The sequence below is a fragment of the Accipiter gentilis genome, chromosome 23, assembly GCF_929443795.1.
Source record: "Accipiter gentilis chromosome 23, bAccGen1.1, whole genome shotgun sequence".
Classification (NCBI taxonomy): Eukaryota; Metazoa; Chordata; class Aves; order Accipitriformes; family Accipitridae; genus Astur; species Astur gentilis.
In genome coordinates this window covers 20,526,930-20,549,046 of record NC_064902.1, presented here as the reverse complement: position 1 = coordinate 20,549,046, position 22,117 = coordinate 20,526,930, and the positions used below count along the sequence as shown (strand labels likewise).

At 40.4% G+C, this 22,117-nt stretch overlaps 1 protein-coding gene across 1 annotated transcript in view; it reads right to left on the bottom strand.

The window, feature by feature from the left end:
- Positions 1-10,161: 10,161 nt before the first annotated feature.
- The window catches only part of PPP4R2 (protein phosphatase 4 regulatory subunit 2), a 33,083-nt gene continuing 21,127 nt past the window's right edge, over positions 10,162-22,117 (bottom strand). The window contains exons 3-9 of the mRNA XM_049826511.1: positions 21,846-22,016; positions 16,802-16,895; positions 15,336-15,373; positions 14,803-14,877; positions 14,236-14,379; positions 13,379-13,647; positions 10,162-12,600 (exon numbers count right to left, since the gene is read on the bottom strand). Of these exons, the coding sequence (XP_049682468.1) occupies positions 12,287-12,600; positions 13,379-13,647; positions 14,236-14,379; positions 14,803-14,877; positions 15,336-15,373; positions 16,802-16,895; positions 21,846-22,016 (1,105 nt within the window). The 3' untranslated portion in view covers positions 10,162-12,286. The remainder of the gene's footprint in view (positions 12,601-13,378; positions 13,648-14,235; positions 14,380-14,802; positions 14,878-15,335; positions 15,374-16,801; positions 16,896-21,845; positions 22,017-22,117) is intronic.

Genomic DNA, 22,117 nt, shown 5'->3' with positions numbered 1-22,117 from the left:
GCATTTCTCTTTTTATCCATTTTAAAAATGGACAGAGCAGTCTGGTCAGTCCAGAATTATTTAGCTCAAATTCAGCTGGAGTAATTTCAGAGCTGGACTTCCCTCCTGCCTCTTTGGAGAGGAGTACACCTCCCTCACCAGTAAACACTCTCTTCACTATGCTAGCTCCACAGCCCCTCCATTTCCCACAGGGTACCAGTGCCAAGGACAGGAGAACTAGGTTAAAAGCCCCCACTTTGTCAGGAGGTACCTGACGCTATACTCTAAAGTTATAAGGTACTCTTAAATAGAAGCCTCTTTCATTCTAAATCTGCATCTTTCACTTACGAGGTCAATGCCCCAGCCATTTTATTAGTGCATCAGGTCTCACCACATCACATAACTTCCCTTCTGGTTAAAACAGATTTAATTGAATTAAAAACAGTAGCTTAGGTTCTACTAAGAGATGTAAAGTCAAAGAGAAGTTATCAGACATTCCCCTCCTTACCTACAGAAAATCAGAAAAAAACCCACCAACACCCTCAAAGCTGTAAGAAGCCCAGCCTCTTTTTTTATCCTTCTCCACTACTGCTAAACTGATGAGTTTGTACTGCTACCAGCTGACAGACATACTCCCAGGTGAAATAAATTAGACATTAATAGCAAAGATCCCCCCGCATACTCATTTGAAGGGTTGTTTTCAAAGTCCGTAATTTTTCATTGAGGAACTATTTTTCTATTTCTGCTTTCATTTGTGTTACTACAGAAAACTGTGTGTAGCCTATTTTATAAGCACCTGAGAGTTTATTGCTAGGCATTACAAAAAGATACATCTATATACTGACCCTCTTATGACTATTTCTTATGAAAATGCAAAGATTAGGTTAACGTTTTGCTTTAAGTTCCTAAATGGGAAGTTCATTTTATTATTTAAAAAATATTTGAGAAAATATAAAGATGAAATTCCCACTGGAAACATTTTAAATGGATGGGAAGAAAATATTTACGTTTAAAAGCTGGTTATTTAGCAACTGCAGAATAACTTAGCTGTAAAAGGTCATACCTCTCCCTATTCATATACAGATATACTAGATAGCCTATGGAGGGTATTCACCCTGATTGAGAAAGCCTGCCTAAGCATTCTGTGAATCAACAGAGTTCTGCAATAATGCCTCGGTAATGCAAAACTCCTGTGTTGAGAGAACAAACCCCTTTAAGATCACACAGTCAAGACCTCTATTTTCTGTGGGGTATTTTAGCAGTGGTACTGCCAGACCTCTAAGCAGAGGCCCCGCACCTAGTTACAGTCTTCACCACACACAGGCCCCTTTGAATACACATATTTAAACAAGATAGCCAAGATGGGCAGTCAGAAAGAGAGATCTGAAGATGAGGGCCTTTGGTGTATGGAGCACAGCTCTTTGAGTTGAAAGTCAAAGAGAATGCAGAAAGGAATAAATAATCAAAAGAACAGAAGTAGGAAGAAGCTGGTAAGACTCCGAGAGGCACAGATCTATTCCGATATTCCTAGAGCACCAAGAAAACAAGGCATTTCTTTTGTTGTTTAAAGTAGATCTTGTTGTAAATTACACTGTTACATAGAAGGAAGTGCCTCATAATAACAGAAGTTTTTTACTGTACACATGACTTTCACTTATCCCTTGTACAAAAGAAGAGTCAAAGTTGTATGGGTCCAGAAAAAAAGAGGAAAAAAAAGAAGAGCAAGTTTGGGCATCACCCAATAGCCCAGTGATCAGAGCAGTCACCTTGGCAGGGAAAAGACATGTGCCAACATCCTGCTCCCAGGGTTGTTCAGGACTTTACATGAATCACTCCTCAAATAAACTGTGGAGCGCAGACAGTCATTGACTGGGGACTGTTGTTTTATGAGGACGCCCCAGCATCATAACATCTGAAGGCAAGATCCTGGGTGTGGTAACTGCATGGAGAGAGGCCCACGTAAACAGGGACAGTCACTCCTTGCTAAGATTCCCAGGGAGATAAGTGACACCAGTGGAAAGTAGGAGTCAGTCTCACACAAACAGTCACTTACTTAATGAAGATCCCAGCATGTCTCTTTAGCATCTTTACAAGTTGTTAATAAAATGCAGCACAGGCCGAGGAGTTCAGACAAGAGCACCTGAAGTCACTAGGACTCATTTGTGAGCAAAGATAAAGAGTAAATATGAAACACCTGAGGGGAGTGGCCCCAAAGGGAAAGGCTTGGCACTCAAAAATAGCTGTATGTTAGAAGAATTAGGATACCTTTAGCATATATTGGGGAGATGGGATGGAATAAAGAAAGTTTGTGATGAACATCAGGGAAAAAAACCCAATCCTGAAAAGCAAGTACATTAGAGAGTAGAATTATCTTAAACACCTCCAGCAACTGAGCTTTACCACATCTCTTCTGAAACTAGACTGGAAAAGGCTTTACGTACCAAAAATAAGAGATAAAAAAGAAACTACCTGGAGAAGGAAAGAGAAGACTGGTTAATCTCTCATTTGCCATATAGTTCCTTGCAGGAGTCATCCTCAGCTTCTCAGATACTGCATCTGAGCCTCAGATTTGAGGTTCTGGATTTGATACATTTTGATTCCAAGGGCAGGACAAATGCTCAATCACGTACCTTCCTCCCACCAACTGGACTGAACCAGCTCAAGGAAACTTTAGCCCAGTAAAACAGAAACCTTACAGAAATCTAGAATTATAAAGGGACGAGGAAGATTAGAGGCAGAAATCATCTGAAGAAGTGATCTGGTTCACCCCAAACCACAGGGCTGGGTTCCATCATGGAGAAGAAGGTGGGGAGAGGGGCTTTGAGAAAGCTGGGTAAGCTATTCCAGCACATCACTTACTCTTACAACTACCCCAACACTTGTCCTCTTTCCCTCTAAATCCGTAACTCCTTTTCCTAAGCACCATGGGCAAAGAGAACAGATCATGCCCCTCCTCAATGCAGCACACAGCACTGAAAAGCCTTCTATTACTCAGGCTGATTTCATGAGACCTCTTCCACTTCCACAGTCTTGTTGCAATGGTTTCTGCGACTTGGGGGACAGCAGAGAGGAAGATCACGGAGGGGGGTTTAAAGGCTGGGAAATGATGCTAGTGTGGTGTACTGTATCCATTCCCTTGATGTCCTGACAAGCTGGGCTAGCAGCATGCTTGCTGTGGAATCCCTGACAGGATCAGTCCCCCTCAAAGAAACATGTATTTTAACCTTCAGCCTGTTATAACCTGCAGATACAGTAACAAAGTCATGGCACTTTCCAACTTTGGGCAGGGAAGGAGCAAAAACTTTTGCACTGCTCATCTCTTAGGCTGATACTCCTATACCATCTCCAGCGCCAGTTTTACTGTACTGTGTAGCATTAGTTTATTCTAAAGCTCCACCTCCTGGAGCCATGAAACTAATACAGAAGCGACTCAACTGCCACTTGAATTAAGGGTGCAAGTTGAAAAGTTTGCAAAGGTGTGAATCTTAAAGGGGCAAGATTTAAAATTATAAAACTATCCTTGGTTTGTTAGTTAAAAAAACCAACCAACAACAACAACAACAAAAAAACAACCCTGCTTTAATTTGGAAGCTTATCTCCTGCCCTAGGGGAAATCAATTTAATTTCTCAGCACTGGAGAGCAGGGATCTTTGACAGGGTTTCTGCACCAGCTCTGTTTAATGTCTCATCACATCCCACTAAACTGAAGATTTAAGGCTATTTCCAACGTAAATACAGAAGAGGAATGATGATTGTTCCCCCATTTAACTCACACCCCCCTTCACGTCTTCCACCTTTCCACCACCGGCATTTCACAGCGCACCTCAGGCACAGCCCGGGCTGTCCGGAGCGGTGCCCCGCTTGCTCCCCGCCGGCCCTGCCTCCTCACACCGTGAGGGTTTCTCTCCTCCTCAGCGGAGAAGGAGCTGCTCGTCCGCCGGGACACAGGTACGACAATACGGGCACCGAACCGCTGCCTCAGGACGGGCAGCCGCCCTCCGCTCCCCGCCGCCTGCCCTCAGCCAGCGCCTCACGGCCGCCCGCAAAATGGCGCCGTCGCCTCACAGCGTTCCCGAGGCGGCGGCGTCCTCTGCCGGCCGCCGGCGGGAAGGGAGAAGGCGCGGAGGGGCCGCCACGGCTTTGAGCTCCTGCTTCTCCCGGCCCTGCCGGCCTGGTGGAGGCGGGCTGCTGTGGGGCAGAAGGGGCCGAGGGGAGCTGCCTCCTCAGAAAACGTCTGGAAGGGCCGGCGGGCCCCTGAGCTGGCCTCTCCTCTTTGTCCCCGCATCGGTCGGAAGAAAGAGCGCTGCTTGCAGGCGCAGAGGCTCGGCCAGGCCTTTCTTGGCCCTGCTCGGAGGAGTTTTACTGTCGCTGTCGGCTGTCACCAGCTTCTCCTCCGCTTGGCAGACCCACGTTTAGCTGCCGTGGTGTGACAGGGAGCCTCTGACCTCCGGGGAGGCCCTGCTGCGGTTCTGCCCAGCAGCCCAGTCACCAGCAGGACGCCGGTTTCCATTTACCGGCGCAGCCCGAGGACCAGCGTCTCCAGTCCCACATTCTTCCTCGGCTTTGGCCCTGCGTTCCAGAGGGCAGCTCCATATCGTCCGCTCTCGGGTTTCTCGTTACGGGAACTGGATTGCGCATACGTTTTCTCACCCTGCTCACCTATCCGAGGAATCCACATCCTTCCGCTTGCGAGTTGAAGCGCATGTGGTCGGTGAGCTCAGCGGCTGCGCCGTGCTGGGCTCGCTGTCTCCATACTTGTTATCACAGCCCATCTATCGGTGTCGCTGACCAAGAAGGCTGTGCTTTCTCATCAGCCTTTCCTTTACGCTCGTTATTTTGTTTTCCACAAGATTATAAAACAACTTCAGGAAGGGCTGTTTGCCAGCCTGCGGCCTGTTTTGAGTCTTTTTAACAGGTGTTTCAAAGCAAACTGAATTGTTCAACTGCACAGAAGTAGATGGTTCTGGCAGGTTGACCCTGGCTGGACGCCAGGTGCCCACCAAAGCCATCCTGTCACTCCCCCCCCTCCTCAGCTGGACAGGGGAGAGAAAATAGAACAAAGGGCTCATGGGTCGAGATAAGGACAGGAGAGATCACTCACCAATTACTGTCACGGGCAAAACAGTCTCAGCTTGGGGAAAATTAACTCAATTTATTAGCAATGAACCAGGGTAGGGTAATGAGAAATAAAACAAATCTTAGAACACCTTCCCTCCACCCCTCCATTCTTCCCGGGAACAACTTCACTCCAGGATTCTCTGCCTACCCCCTCAGCAGTGCAGGGGGACGGGGATGGGGTTTACGATCAGTTCGTCTCACGTTATTTCTGCCGCTTCATCCTCCTCAGGGGCAGGACTCATCATACTCTTCCCCTGCTCCAGCGCGGGGTCCCTCCCACGGGAGACAGTCCTCCACAAACTTTTCCAACATGAGTCCCTCTCATGGGGTGCAATCCTTCAGGAGCACACTGCTCCAGCGTGGGTCCCCCACGAGGTCACAAGTCCTGCCAGAAAAACCTGCTCTGTGGGCTCCTCTCTCCACAGATCCGCAGGTCCTGCCAGGAGCCTGCTCCAGCGCGGGCTTCCCACATGGTCACAGCCTCCTTTGGGCATCCCCCTGCTCCGGCGTGGGGTCCTCCCCGGGCTGAGATCTGCTCCACCGTGGACGTCCCTGGGCTGCAGGGGGACAGCCTGCCTCACCATGGTCTTCCCCACGGGCTGCAGGGGAATCTCTGCTCCGGCGCCTGGAGCATCTCCTCCTTCTCCTTCTGCACTGACCTTGGTGTCCGCAGGCTTGTTTCTCTTACATGCTCTCACTCCTCTCTCTGGCTGCCGTTTCTGTGTCCCTCCCCCAAAACCTTGCCACACAAAGCCAATACAATGGTCAAGAAACAAATGCTCAAGGAAACCCCCCTGCCCCATCCTGCTTTTGAGCTCCCCTTCCTCGGCCCTACCTGTGACCACTGTTCAGAGGGGCGTGAACATGAACAAATGGACTGGGAAGACTTTTTGGACACCTCTGGAACAACCATGGAGCCTATGGCAAGACAGGTAGCAACTGATAGCCAGGCAGCTTTCCCAGTTCATTTTATCAGTCCCATCACCAGCGCATCACAAGGGCCGGTTTCACAATCCTTCTTAGAGCTGCTGCAAGACAGCTCCAGGGCATCTGTCTAGCAGATTATTGCAAGAGCCTGTAGTGACAGTGAGAGGTGAATGGTGCTGGAGCTGCCTGAGAAGATGTGTCATGGCGAGGGGTGGGAGCAGACTCGGCAGCACAGTTCGCATGCAACCCACAAGGACCAGCTGTTTCTGTTACACCGATACCAACATACGCTTCCCTCACTGAAGGCCCTAATGCACAACTATTGCACTTTTTGAGTAAGTAAAAACTAACAAAACAAAGACAGAACTGGGTTTTCTCAAAGGTAAAGGTTGGACCTTCTGCTTTCATTGGCCCGGTTCAGTGTCCTTGTCCCCAGCACACTTTAAGGTCAGTTTGAATCCTGCAGGTATCTATCTGCTCTGGGTCCAGCTCTGTTCCATACTCTTATTGACAAGATGGCACTGTAACATAAAGTGCCCCTGAGAGCACCGTCAAAGCACAATGAAGGGAAGAGCACTTTTAAAGATGTTATGGAACAAAATGAGAATTCAAAGAAATCTAAGAGAAAAAAAAAAAAAAGAAAAAATGGAAAGGGTACAAAAGATTGCACGACGTAGCTGGAAGGAAACAAGAGCAGAACACTACACTTCAGGCAAAATCAAATATATGCCACAGGATGTCACAGCTCAGAAACAACTTGGGCAGAAAATGACTTGGAGATTATGGTGGACCACAAATTGAATACAGACAAATATCACTTTGAGACAAACCCACAACACAAGGGAGGCATTACTTGCACTGCCTGGGAGGCCCCAGCTGGCATACGGTGTCCTGGTTTGGATACAGCCCTTTGAGGGAGACAAATGGGAGAGGAGCAATGGCTTAGAACAACAGGCACTATCAGGGCAGGTTGGGAGGATGGGGTTTGTTTCATCTTGCAGGCAGAAAACTGCGGTTCCAACGCACCGGAGAGTCACTGGCTGGAAATCGGTCACCAGGTGCGTTCTTGGTGGTGTGGAAGGGGAGAACAAGACAAGGACTGACAGCTTAATTTGCTCCAAAGATGATTTATCTTAACTCTTCTGTGACACCCTGACAGACCTGTAGTCTGGCCCAGCGGTTGTCTCCCTAAGGGGGCCGGACCCACAGGGCCAGGGTCTGTCAGCAAGAATTTGTCCCCAGAGCCAGGGAGCCCTCCGCCCGTGCCCCAGCTGTAAAACAGCCCCATTACTGAGAAAGTGAAGAAATCGGTGTGGAACGGGGCTGAAGAGAGTGGGGGTATTTATGCTTGGTTCACAGGAGGGCAGGGCGCGCTGGGAGGAAGCTGCAGCAGCCCACGAGCAGCTGGCAGGAAGGTTTAAGGACCAATTAACCACTTAAGTTTCCTGGTGTCCCACCACGGCCGAAGACACCTACAGCAAATAACACTAGTCTGAGCCACTGTTGGGTTTGCCATGTTCAGAGGCCCTCAAAACATCTTATCTTTACCTGCGGTGACACGGTCCAGCAATTACAAATTGGACCACGGAATAAAATACGCAGGGAAAAGCCCAGTCCTGAGTAGTTTCTGTCACCGCTTACTTGTGGTAAGAATTTCCAAAGGCCAGAAGTAGTTCAAGAACTTTGTAGTTTATTGCAATAAACATGGATGGAGAAAAGCAGCTTTCCCCAGTGAAGGTGAGGACAGAGGATCGACTTACAAATGAAATAATGCCAACAGTTTACAGCGAACCTTGCAGACGAGTTGGTAAATAATAGTCCAAAACCTGGGGGATGACTTCAGGTGCCTTGTTCACATGCATTAAAAGATTACTCAGAACCAAAACATAATTGCCATTTCTAGCCATAGAAACCAGAACATCCTCTTTCAGCTAGAAAACACAGGAAGTTTTTAGGTTACGAAATACTAAGTCTGCAGCTCACTTGTTGGCATGAATACTTATTGACAGGCTGTAGGAATCATGGAAATAAGGTGCCTTGTGTCCCAGAACCTGTTCACAAATATGGAAATGAAGACAAAATATGCCAGAAACTTGTTATAACTACCCGCCTGTGGGAGAGGCCCAGCAGCAGAATGATTCACTGTACAGAAGAGCACAAAATGCATAGGTACATGATATAGCCTATATATGCAAATCTCAGAGCTAACCCCTTTCATTTAAACCATGCAGACACTAAAAGAACATTATATCCATAACAACTTTGCTGGCATGAACATCCTTGTGGCAAATGAGGATGAAGAGCTCTGATTAGCAACAGTTTACTAGTTAGGTGACAAAGCGTGGGTCTCTCATTGGTCATGGCAGGGATGTAGCTAGGATGCCTCCAGTAATCTGTACCTCTGCCATACTTGTCTAATTGAAAAACATTGACCTTGGACACATGAAGATGCAAATAACCTTTAAACTCCTCCTAGAAATGCACTATATGAATAAAAAATGCCAGAGGATTGTAGAAGGGTGTTTTGTACAGTGGTAGTCAATAGAAGGCATTCATTCTAGGGGAAAAAAGAAAATCTAATTTTTTTTTTTTTTTAATTAATCACTGGGTTGCCACTTACCTATTGCAACAGAAAACTCATGTAACTAAGATTCTACCAGGCTTCAGCTATTTTTTTCTCCTCCTCACATACAATTAACAAAGCAGCTAAAAATAAAAGCTCAATTCTTTTGAACCACACCCAGGACAATCTTGCTGGAGTCATGATGCAGCTTTTCAGTGAACTGCTCGAGTAAAAAACCAACAACATACATACAAAATTTCTCACAGACTGAAGCAGCAGAAGAAATATTTTTCAGCCCGTTTCCTGCATCCCCTAGGCTAGGCATAAACTGAAATGCAATTCCAATTTACTTTTCCAGCTAGGAGTATTTCCTGCTGAAATGTTTAAAAAAAGCGATAGAGACAGAGGTGCCTTTGCCCTGGAAACTCTCAGAACACAATTTTTGTATTAAAAAAATAAAAAGGTGTATTTTGTTCAAGCCAGTAGTAGATCCAAGAGGATTTAAAAAAAGAAATCCAAATTTGTCCTGGACCTGGTTAGCAATACAAAAAACAGTAGTAATCCTTGCCCCAAAGTCCTGTGCAGTCTCAGACAGCGGTAGGCAAGGACACAAACCCAGAGGTCATTGTAGAGAGATGTGGCTTTTGTTTTTCCGAGCTCCGAAGGACGCAAGGCTTTCCTACAGTAAACCCCCTGCGCTGGGGAGCCTGGCCAGTGCTCCTCAGATGGTCACTGGAGAGTGACCAGTACATAAATTAACACCAAATTCCAGCAGCTTCTGCTCCATTCACTGAATCAACTCAAGGACTTTTTTTGAACATGTTAACGCCCATGTACTACTCTTTATAACCCCCAATACGTGCTATATTAGAAAGCTATCTCTATTGCAAGCATTAAAGTAGTCCCTGAGGTTAAAAATCAAGGCTGACAGAGCATCTCTGATACTTTAAGGAAATCAACTTCTCCGAGTAGCAATTTTTTAAAATATGAAGAGCGGAATTAAGGGCTGACCTTTACCTTGTATTCTGAAAAGTAAACTCCATTACATTTTCTATTTATATTCTGGCCCCATGTAATAGTTTCTTTAATAGGAAATACACCCACAAACACTATATAACACCTGTTGCCTGGTTTTCTGGGGTTTAACCACACACTTCCTTCATGAACGCAAGCGGAACAACCAATTCTGTCCGAATGGCTGTGTACAGAAACATGCTCTGGGGTATATGTAATTATGAAATTTAAAGCATCCAGATTTAGAAAAATACAAGCTATGAAAATAGATTCAGTGCTACACCTCCACGCGCATGGAAAAGCAACTGCCTGTGTATCTGGAGGTGTGTAATGCCTCTGACAAAATACAGCTGCTTAGAAATGCAGTAGGTTTGTTTTGGTTTTTTTAAACCCACATTTAAAAAGAAAGGTGGAATCTTCTCTGATTTAGTAAATGCAATCTTTAAATGTAGGCACATATTTAGTATTAAGATGCTTACTGTGATGTTAAAGCATGATTTCAATTTTTATTAGGCATTGCAAAAAAAAAATTTAAAAATTGTATATAAATGGATCCATACCTCAAAAGCTCTTCTACAAGTCTTTGCAGTAGTGGCACTAGTGCTGCTAAAACAAACATATCAAAAGGTCACAGGTGCTTAAAGAACAAGTTTATTGACAATATCTTCACAAATAAACAGTCTAAAGAAATTTCAGAAATCTCTAAACTTAGAAATTTTAAAATTTTGTTCTCATTGGCAAAATATTTTTTAAAAAAACAAAAACAAACAAAGAAGTGTTAAGATATCACTATATTTTTAAACTTTCCTAATTTCAACATTTTGGTTCAGTCCTTTAATTTTATAATACACATCCAACCCTTAAGCACAATGAAAATGAGTCAAAGTACAATTTTCCTTCTGTAAGGGGATCTCAATCAATAAGATTTTTTTTATTTTTTTTGGCAAGCATCTCCCTGAATCCTGTCTGCTTAGAACCTGATAGGTAACATCAGCAAGAAATAACTTCATAAATATTCCAACTGAGCCAAATTATTCTGGTATTAATCAAAACCTAGACTTCCCTAAAACGATACAAAGCATACCATGTAGTACAAGAAACTATTAGCATGCATTTTGGAGGTCATTTTTGTACTTCAGGTATGTGAACTTAAAACCGAAGAGGGACAATTCTGATAAAAATGTACTCAGATATTTCATAACATTAATATTTATTGCTTTATATGAATACTGTATTGAAAGCCCAAGCATTCAGTTTACACACAGAAATTATACAATTATATACCGTTTCACAATGGCAGTGAGCACTCATTACAATCTACAAAAATCTACTTTACAGAAATTTAAAAATTCTAAATATCAAAAAGGTACAGTTGAAGAAACAGGTATAAATTTGGCAGCCAGTAATTGTGACTGGGAGGTTGCAGCTTGCATGTCTTTAAATATGGGAACTGGAAAATATCAAGAGTTTAAAGCAGTAGTTTGTGCTTTGAGCTGGTTTGAAAAAAATGTAACACTGGCTGTCAAAGTAGCATGTTCAAAAATATTTAGTTCACTTCCAAAATGTTATACAAATCATGGTGATTTCTATGCACCCCTAAAGCTTTTAGTCATTTAGCTCAGGTACATAACTATGGTCATATATTAATTCTTCCAATACAGTGGTGTGATCATACCAATGCCATCTGCATACCTTAGAATAATTTTGAGACTTCTCTACAATATTCACAATGCTCCAAGAAGCACTCGAAAAGGCAAGTACCTGTTCATTTCTTCCAAGATATTTTCTTATCGTATTGTCAAACATTTCTTCTACAAAAGTTTAAGCTAATGTTTTGATTACAATGTTCTCAACATAAAGCACATTTTCTCATAAATAAATGAAATCCTTTCACTCAGGCACCTCAGAAGTATACAAAAATGTTGTAATCTGAACAGTTCTCTTGGAATGTGTTTACTCTGGTGTTTTCAACAATGTTAGTATTTCCAGGGTTTCATATGGGCCAGATTTCATTTGTTTTGTTTTCCAGAGGCAAAACAAAGTGCCTTGAGAGGTGAACTCAGTCTTTTCCTATAGAAAAAGTATTTGCTGTATTTATCTTTTATAGAAACAGAAAAATATACCATTTCCCCCTTAGAACAGTGAGGGTACACATATGTGTGCATGCGTGCATATATGTGTGTGTGAAATGTAACACATTTTAAACACACAACATAAGGTTTCATAGTGTGTATTCAAATAAAAATCTGGAAACCAGCATGAAACCCCATATTTCACATGTCAAATGTTGAAACTGTAACCAAAATATGAAGTAACTGCTATAGCTGTCAGAAAAAGACAAGACAAAAAGCTTTCTTGCTTACGTACAACTAGGTGTGGTAATCTCCAAAAAAGTTGTCAAAATTATAATTACCTTCCAGTTTAAAAACTTTTATTCTAAATAAAAAAAACTATACACAAACCACTGATTTGACCAAACGAAAGTTCAGCGGTAAGCAGGACCTGAAGGAGCTGGTATTCACAGTTCTTATCACTTACAACTCTTTCAAGGTTCAATCCATGGAGAAGTTTATTTTACAACCTGCTTCTTTTTGTAAAACTAAAGGTCCACTTTATTACATAAAATTATTTATACAGTGTAAAACCGGAGCCTTATGGAAAATACTGCATCTAAGTATATTTAAATTAGTCTTGCTCCATAGGTTCATCTGCAACTTCTGTGGCTTCATCACTGTTTTCCATAGGGGTCTCTGATGAAATTTCTGGAGTTTCACTAGCATAGGACCCTAACTCTTCAGTTTCACTGCAGTCAGCTCCACTACTGGCAGATCCACTAATTTCACTGTCATCTGAGTGTAAATCCTTCTCTGCTTGAGACTGATCAGACTCCTCCATTTGATTGCTCTCCTCAGAGGTCTCTTCATTCACAGTTGAGGATTCAGTGTCTTTTTCTTGATCTTTTCTGTCTGGACCAACATTTCTGGGAGACATGAAGGACTCTAGAAATGGTGAAAGTACAGTATTACTAAGGCATTTTTTAACATACCTTAATCCTGCTACTTTCCATTCCCAGCTACACCGAGCAATGCTTCTACAACACAGCCAAGGACAGGAAAAACTGACAATCCCCAGTTTTATTAGAAAATGTAAAGTATTAGCCAACTTCATCACGATAGCCAAACTATCCTAATATACCATAAAGTCCTTTTTTTTTTTTTTAAACAGGTGGCTTCACTTAATTAAGCTTCAGCAGAAGACAGAAATAGATCAATCTTTTAACTGCAGTTACCTTTTTTTAGTTAGGTACAGGACCTGCCTTAGAGTGAGGTGATTTTCACTGTTCTAACAGGATCTGGAGAGACTGTTGCTCAGCCTCCTCAGTGAAAGAACATAAATTCATAGCCGTATTTCAGTAATTTATTTATAATAAAGACAGTCAGATATAGATATGACCTATCCCCCTTCTGGAGAAGAGATGAGAACATCTGATGATACCCTAAAGTAGGGATCCTCAAATTCTTGGTGCATCATTGCCACCCTCATGTAATTTACTGCCTAAGAAGATTTCGAGTACCATTTTATAAATTTTTAAATAGTTGTAGGACAAAGAAGGAAATAACAGAATTGCCAAATTATGCAAAGTTGAAGTATGAACAAGCAGTTCATCTTTATGCGCAACTGGAGACATTCAGCAATCCCAACAGCATTGGCCTCCAGCAAAGAAAATCCCAACTCCTTGGAAAATGCACAGAGCAAAGACAATAAAATCTGAAATACCTTCCTCCTCTTCCTCTGTACAGTGCTGTCTGGCACAAGTAGCATCTTTTTCTTTATCCTGAGATGTAGAGGATGTTTCTGTCTCTTCCCCCACGCCTAAAGAAACTTCACTGGAGGCAGTTTGGTTAGGTGCATCTCTGGCTTCCCCTTCCTTGTCAAATTTAAGTCTTTTTACCTCATGTCCTTCTGCTTCTGCAGGATCATCTTCAGAGTGCTTATTTTTTACCGGGCTGCTCTGAGCACCTTCTGATTCAGATGCTGGTGATTCACTGTAAACAACAAAAGCAGCTGTAGTTTTTTACAGAAAAAAAACATTCTGTATCTTGTCACACTTTAAAAAAAACAAAAGTAGCAGCTACTTCGAGTTAAACACCTCAAGAGGTAACAGTAGAACTCACTTCACTTATTACATAACAAAACCTGAAAGCCATCACTCCTCCTTCACCAGATTGTCAAAGAAAATGCAGAGTGGTCACGATACTCCGGTGGGTCCAAACTACAGACAGCTCCCTACTGCTAGAATCAGTGGCAAACGTTTACAAAACATCATGTCTGGTTATAGTTTAACATCCTGACACAAATAGTGGATTTCTGAACTCCGATATTCACTCTTCATTTTTACTATACGTCCCATAAACTTAGGAGATGTGTTACAACTGCAGAAACTTGAGCTAACAGTTATCTAGACAGCCCAAACAGTAGTAAGTACACATCAAATCCTGCTGCAGATATTTGTATGTTAAGACTTAATTATGCATACCTTAGATGGCCATTCTCTTTTAAAATATTTTAAATACCCAAGTAGAAAAAAAAATCTGAGAATAATAAAAACTCAAAATACATTACTCCTCACAAACCTGTGTTTTTTATCTTCTGTTTGCTGCAAGCTTGATTCTTTATGTTCCGTGCTGTCTGGCAAACCGTTTGTTGTCATAGGAGTTGACAAAGAAACCTTCGGTCGATTTACTGGTCTGGGAGTTCCAGGACCATTTACATTAGATCTTTAAAAATAATAATAAAAAAATTAACCCATCCTTTTAAGTAATTTGTTCCCAATAGGCAGAAAGCAGCTATAACCTTGTTTTAAAAGAATCACCAAAAAAAACCAGAAAAGATCAGGTACTTTGCTATTTTATATTGAGTAAAAAAATTCCTTGCCTACAACATGCAAACTATGATAAAGACTTTAAACAAGAAGAAAAAATTTCTAAACAATGAGGTTACAAAAAGATCAAAAAATAGCACATGTAGTGTGTATGTTCATGCCTCCTCTACCCTCCTTCCCCCAGTATTCCATGTCACACCCCATTTTTGAGGCTACCTATTTGGGATCAGAATAGGTAATGATAAGGGATCTGAATCAGCTAGTTCCAGAACTACCTTGCTTTTATCCAGAAAAAGTTACCTCCCAAAACTAAACTTACCTGTCAGAGTACCCTGGTGAATTTCCTGGGAACATAACACCATTCATCCGATTTAAACTATTGGAATTATTTTTCCTAACAAAAAACCAAAACAAAACAAGTTATGAATAAAGGAATTTTAAATTACTTTAAGCTTGTTTGCACAGAATTCCCCCCCAACTTAACGCCTCCCACCGTCACTCCTCAAGGGGTTCTCTACCTATACATTACACTAGGCTCAGATATGGGCATACATTTTTTTTCCACCACCAGCTACAGTGTAGAGTAACAGCTTAGTGTTCAGGGATTGCACTGAACTGTACTGTATATCTGATTCCAAAGCTGTTTGTTCATTTCCAAAGTATTACATGTAACACTTGCAGACCACTATCACTACTGTTGACTTAACTATTGATAATGAAAACTGAACCCTGCATGGCTGTTTTTTGGATGCAGCTACTGCCAGCAAGAGATATATGTTAGACACACATGCGCACATTCTCCCCTCTACTAACACAAGCTTAAAGTTTCAAGAAAAAGAAGATTATACTTACTCTGAAGATGGATATACACAGCTGACAACCATGACATTCTGTAATAAACAAACAAGATATTAAGAGTTCAGAAACAGAATCTTTGGCTGTTGACAACACCCCAAAACTTAAAGAGTTACAGGATTTTGGTCATAGCTGTTAAAAGTAGCTGTACAGAAAACTGGGTTGAAAGCTACCAACAGATGACAGATACGCAAAAAGTATCTCTGCTCTCTCTTTCCAAGGTCAGGCCATCGTTACGCTGAAAGTCAGTATTTTCATAAGTGGGTTAGTGTCATAACAAGACCAGCACATTAAGCCTCAGGCCCAAGTGCTTGTAATTTCTAACTGAAGTATCTCTAGAAAGCAAAGTATTCCAAAATGCTGAAAAACTTCTGAACTGCTGGAGAAATGCTCTGTTCGTATGCAAGTCCTGCATTCAAAAGTGCGTAAGCACTATTAGCTATTTTTGGCACAGCCATATTTCAAATATTAAATTATTTTGGCCCCACATAAACAAAGGGCAGAAATAATGATTAATTCAGTACGTTTTGCTTAGCCACCTCTCCCTCTTGAACAGCACTGCAATTAAATCAATTTTAACATCTAAAAACCTAGCTTAAAAATTAGTTAAGTTTCTCTTTAAATCAGTACTTGCCCAATTATACGGGGCAGTTGTCACAGGGCCACCTAAATTAACCCAGATGAACTTTGATGGTGGTTCTCCATAAAACCTGAGGAGTGGTTTCACAGCTCTCGTTGTTGGCTAAGAAACTGCTTTGTGAAATCTCTGTCTCATCATTTATTCCTGACCATCTCCTTCCCATCTTAACTTGCAAGAACACACCTGACTGCATCCACTAGAAGAGCAAAAACCAATCCATCTGCAAGTTAACCTTTCTTTGACTGAAGAGTTTAAGTAGGAACCTCAAGCCAATTTTGCCATCAAGAAAATCCTATGTGGAGCCACGTCCTGAAAGTCTTATCTATTCTTGCAAGATCCCACATTCTGACACAAGCTATAAAATAGCATTAAATGACATCTACACAAGAGGATTTAAATACTGAAACAAAAGACACTGGGGTGAAGGGGCCTCTCCTTCACCTACTGGATCTAATCTGAACCCAAATGTGGAAGGAAATGCCTGATCAAAAAACTCTGAATTATTTCAGCTGATTATGTGATTACTTCTAGCTAGGACTCAATATACAAAGTGACATTACACCCTCCACAAACTACAGTTTAAGTACTGAACAGCGATTAGGAAACGCAACAGTTATAGCCCTGAGATTTATTTTTATGTCTTAATAAAACTACTTTTTGATGTTAAAAGGCAAGAAACAAACTCATACACTTAAGAGTAGCTATTAGCTATACTATGGCTATGAGCCATAATGAAATCAACAGACCTTTGAGACTAATTCAGAAGTTATTTAAGTGGTAGTTGTGACTGTTTAGCTGTGTTCTCTCTCAGAAAAATACATACCTTTTCCACACCTCTTAGAAACTTGTCTGTTCCTGTGTAATTCCTCCTAGGATCTGTCAGCAACTCACAGAGTCGCTGAATAGTGAACGGGATGCTGCAATGAAATAGATTTATAACAAATTAATTTTATTTTAATGAGTATGACTGTTAGGAAGCAACAACGTTATTGTTTTCTACCCCTTACTGAGAAGATAGGAAGAAAACAGTATTGAAGTTTGTTATCATTAGCAATGTAGGGTAGTAATTCAAGGCCTTATTTTTCCCTATCTCATACACTGAGGTAACAAAAGCACTCTCTTTTTGTGCTCACCACCACAAAACTCTTAAATAGAATCCTAAACACATCATCCCACAACTCAAAAAATTCATTAAAACAATGAAAAGGAAATCAGATCATCAACCATAAAATAGTTTAAGACTGTATTTATTATTCAAATATATAGAACAGAAATGGTAAGCGATTCAAAACAAATTTGAGTCATACACATTAGAGCTAAAAAATTCTCAACTTGTAGTTTATTTCACGTTTTACAAAATACATTTACAGAAAAAGCATTAGATGTTGAAATTAGTAGAACCATTATACTTTAGCTGTTACAAATATTCTATTTTGCCACAACTGGACAGTATATTTATCTATCAATGAACAGCTCAGTAAAAATAATTAAATTCAGAGTAAGATATATAAATCCATAAGCATCACATTCACACATTCTGTTTTCTGAGAATTCTGCACTCAGTTTCATTCCTACTTAAATGAGAAACTGACCTTTCAGACAAGCAACATTTTACATACATTTACCAGTTACCTGAGATGTCATATACTTTCATTGCAAATTCAGCATCACATTTTAACAAACTTCTATGACTTCTGACAAAATAGTAAAATACTTTAAAAGTTATTTCAATAAAATAATAAAGAACCATGCATTTTTACAGTTAACTATTTTGAAGTTGAAGCCATGAACATTTCAAAAATTTGTCTAAGAAGAATATTTGATACAATACAATACTTAAGAACCATTTCTTGATTGGGAATACAACTGATACACCAAATGCAGAGCAGTATCAATACAGACTTACATACGTGTGTGTGCATATATCCCTATACTCTAAGTTTTTGTAAAAATTCAACTTATTTTCTGAGGAACTCAGTACGCAGTATCTTAAGCCTATTTCATTAGCTAACACAGTATGTATCTCAAGCTTAGCTCATTAGCTAAAAAGCCACATCTTAAAGATGCACAGATCCTCCACTAGTTCAGTGCAAACAGGTCAGCATATCTATAATTAATCATACTACATGACACTTCACTTTAACTAAAAGCAAGCAGTAATCAGAAAGAGAGTGACCAAGTATCAACAATTTAATTAAGTTTTTCAGAACTGCCTGTATATGACATTACTGAGGAAGTTATAATCCACAGCTGGAAAACCATAAGGAGGTAGGCTACAATGCAACCACCCTTAGCCCTGGTTCCAACACAGCTATGTGAAAAAGACACAGAGGGTATATCACGTTTACCGTACTAGTTATTGCCTTCCCTTGCTATTCAGCCTGAATTACACCATACCAACTTATCTTTACTTGACTTCTAAGAATAGAAAGATGGTGAAGTTAATCTCCATCAATCAGCTGTGGAGAGTTAGCAAACAGCTGATAAAGCACTAAATACATTAAATGCTTGCAAAAAGTAATACCCTAAGATGACAGTACTTCTAAAACATTTGTTTTGAAATGTTATTGCTTAAAAGCAAGTAAAATGGCAGAAACCAAGTATTTTGTCAGGCAGGCAAAATACATTTCACCTCCCTATTTTGACCCAGAAGTATCTCCACCCCCATCCCCCAAATTTGCTAACCAGAATAAACCAGGAAGAAGTGTTCCTTTAATTCAGTTTATGATATGAAGACTCTTAAGCTTAACAATGGTTCTGTCATTGATTTCCCTAAAGCTTCCTTAGTATCAATCAAATAGTGCTGCTGTTCAGCAGCTTTTGGTCCATGAGTAATCTTTCTGACACCCACATTCTTCATGTTCAGCTCCTTTGTAGTGCCCTCTTTTAAGGAAATTCCCAACTCTGACTCAATCACAAACAATTTACTTTATCTGTTAACTTTTCCACATAAGTACAGCACTAATTGTGTCTATCACTTCTCATTGATGGCTGTTTTGGTTTGGGGTTGAAAAGTCCATAATTAAAGAGACTTTGTAATTTTTTTTAATAGCCTAGACTGTCCATTCAAAATCAATTTATTTCACAGAAACAAAAATACACAGAAATTTTAAATTCTTTTTCATCAGCCAAATCAGTAAGACATCCTGGAGAATCACTGCCTGGCTAATTTGTATTTAGCTGTACCTAACTGGACACCTGGTACTTAGTACCTGGAGTACTAAGGCATGAAGTATTTTGTGAACATCAATGCAGTTCTGGCTACTTGGGGAATAAGCATACTCAAGACAGTGTGCAGCCTGCAACTAACTCCAGAAGTAAAAGTTGCCCTCCTATTTTACTCTGTTATAAAAAGTTTAACCAAAAGCCAAAACCAGTTCATTTCCCTCCAAAATCTTCCACAGTAAACTGAACTTCATTTATTGAGCAGCAGATGGCACCAAGTGTCACACTATCTCCTCCTTTGCATGTATTTGTTTAACATTTGGAAATGTTTTTAGTTGGCAAAACCCTAAGTTAACTTCACCTCATGAATTCTTTTCTGTAAAACTATTATTTTAAAATAGTTTAACAATGTGATTTTAAAATAGAAGTAATTGAAATTGGTGTAAATCTGTACAGGAACACCAACCAATGTAAAAGTTTGTGAGCAGTATGAGAATTGACCTTAAATGCTTAGAAATTCAATTAGTTCAGTACATGAGCTGCATGAATAGTCCTAATCTGCCTACGTAAACTAACCACTTAAAATTCTATACAAACACACTCAAAACTGCACTTCCTAGCGCTATAGCTCAGAATGAATTACAAACCAAAAATTCATCATATGGACAGGATTCAAAAGGGATCTGGGAAAATTACTTACAACAGCTATATTAGATTGTAGCAAAAAACACACATAAATGAAAATTTGGATTATGATTATGGCTATTTTATTCATGCTGTGAAGACTCCTCTGTGATCAGAGATCCCCAATAACTTACCTTGGAACTTTCTGCTTCACTAGCAAAGGATAAAGAAAATGGCAAGCCTTTTAAGAAGTTCCTACTCCAAAGCAATTCTAAAGTATAGCATGAGAATCTGGCTCTGCAAGCATATTACACAATGTCAAGTGAGATACAGTAAGTTTAAAACAGCCAGTTTGTGCTTTCTTTAAAAGACACTACATCTAGAAAGACCCCAAAACAGGGGTCATTCTTAATTTGTTACTTGACTTTAAAAAAAAAAGTTTCAAAAAAATTAGCTAGTTTTAACCACCTCATTCCCTCATTCTTTTAAACAAACACCAGTAAAAAATATGCTAATAATAAAGTGACATCAAGTAGCTTCCTTCTCCACTACGGCACCCTGAAACGACATCCACAACTCTAAGAATTCTCCACATGATTCAGCTTTCCCAATCATATCCTCACTGTAGGAATTGTAAGATTTACTAAATGAACTATTCTACAATCCCAGATTCGGAAACATCCTGTTGCATTATTTTCTTTAAGGTAACTAGCTTGCAGTTTGCTTCCTCAAAGACTGTGTGGTTCACTTCAAAGCATGAGGAAGTCGAGTGCTCTTAAGTGTTACAGCAGTAGATCAAAATAGCACAGCCACAGAGTAAGCTCCAGACTTGGTCACCCAGCGGTTTGTTTAGTACACTTTGGAACAACAGAAGATAACAGCAGCCCATTCATTAGCTGTCTCCCCGCGAGAACATTACAAATTTTGTGGGCAGTGAAACATTAACAAAAAGCTGGGGGAGGTGAAACAGAGGCACACTCGGGCATAAAGGACAGGGTTGTTTTTAAATTCCTTCAGCGAAGTAGCCCAGTATAAGTATTGGGTGGCTGAGAACCAGCTGAATTTCACATTCTTAGAAGTATCCTACATGAAAGCAATTTGGAGGGGGAAGATGAGATCTGACTTTTAAGAGACACCTAAACTTCAAATAAAGTAGTAGGGAACAGCGACAGTAAAAATTATTAACCTAGCATCAAAATATGGACATGTTAGTAGCACCTCCACATCTGAAATTTCAGGGTAAGGGGGAGGCAAGCTTTATAGTATGCCCATTTACTGACAAGCTGAGAAAAATGCTGAAAAAGTCTCTCCTTAAGGAAGCATGGAGACCCACAAGCAGGATGACTCAGCTTATGGTAAGTACGTAATCCAGTTTAGAAACAAAAAAAAAAATACTACATCAGCTATTAAAAAAGACACACCAAATAACAGACAAAAAAAATTTCAGGAGCTTTATTTTAAAACAAAACAAAACTTCCATGATTATGAAACCAGCAAAGGGTATACACTTTAATCTAACACAGTCAGCAATAGATCGAATACCCCAAGTCTCTCAATTAGTAAGTATCATTCAATCTATAAATTTGATTCTGGCACCATTTAACGATTCAAAACCAGGTATACCTTGCCTCCTGGTCACACCGTGTTTATCACAGCATTACTTCTTCAAAAGCTACTGAACTGCCACAAAGTAATTAAGAACTGAATGCCAAAAGACTTCTTTCAATTAGGTATTTCAAAATATATTGAAAGAAAACTGACTTTTAACAGGTAAAATAAACAGTAAATGCACATAGTAATACCATGCTTCATTGAATTGTATTACTTAAAAACTAACTACATACTGAAAAAACTGAAGTGACTGACATGTCACAGGATGTCATAATTTTCATCAAAGACAGAATAATAAAGTGAAAGTTCTGAAACTACTGTAATGTATTTCCAAGGTATGTATTTGCTTCTGCTCATCTATTTTAGGAAGCAAAACAAACAGTCACAGATAGATTGTACAAACTACTAGGTTAAAAATTGGGAAAATATTTTTGTTATCCTGATTTTAGAAAACAAATGATACATACCCATTAAATCCAGTGACAATTTTCAGGATTCTTTCTTTCATCTCTTCAAAGGGAATATATTCCACATTTGGATTGGGGGGCCCTCTTGGTTCAGGAGCTGAGGTTCTGAAATCATCCATTACTTTCTCCAGTTTGAAAATAAAATAGCCTTTAAACTGAGACCACTGAACCCTGCATAAAACACAAGAATTAGGACATATGCAAGTCAGCTCTAAAACCACAGAACAACATCATAACTTTATGTCTGCAAAACAACATTCACACTGGTATGC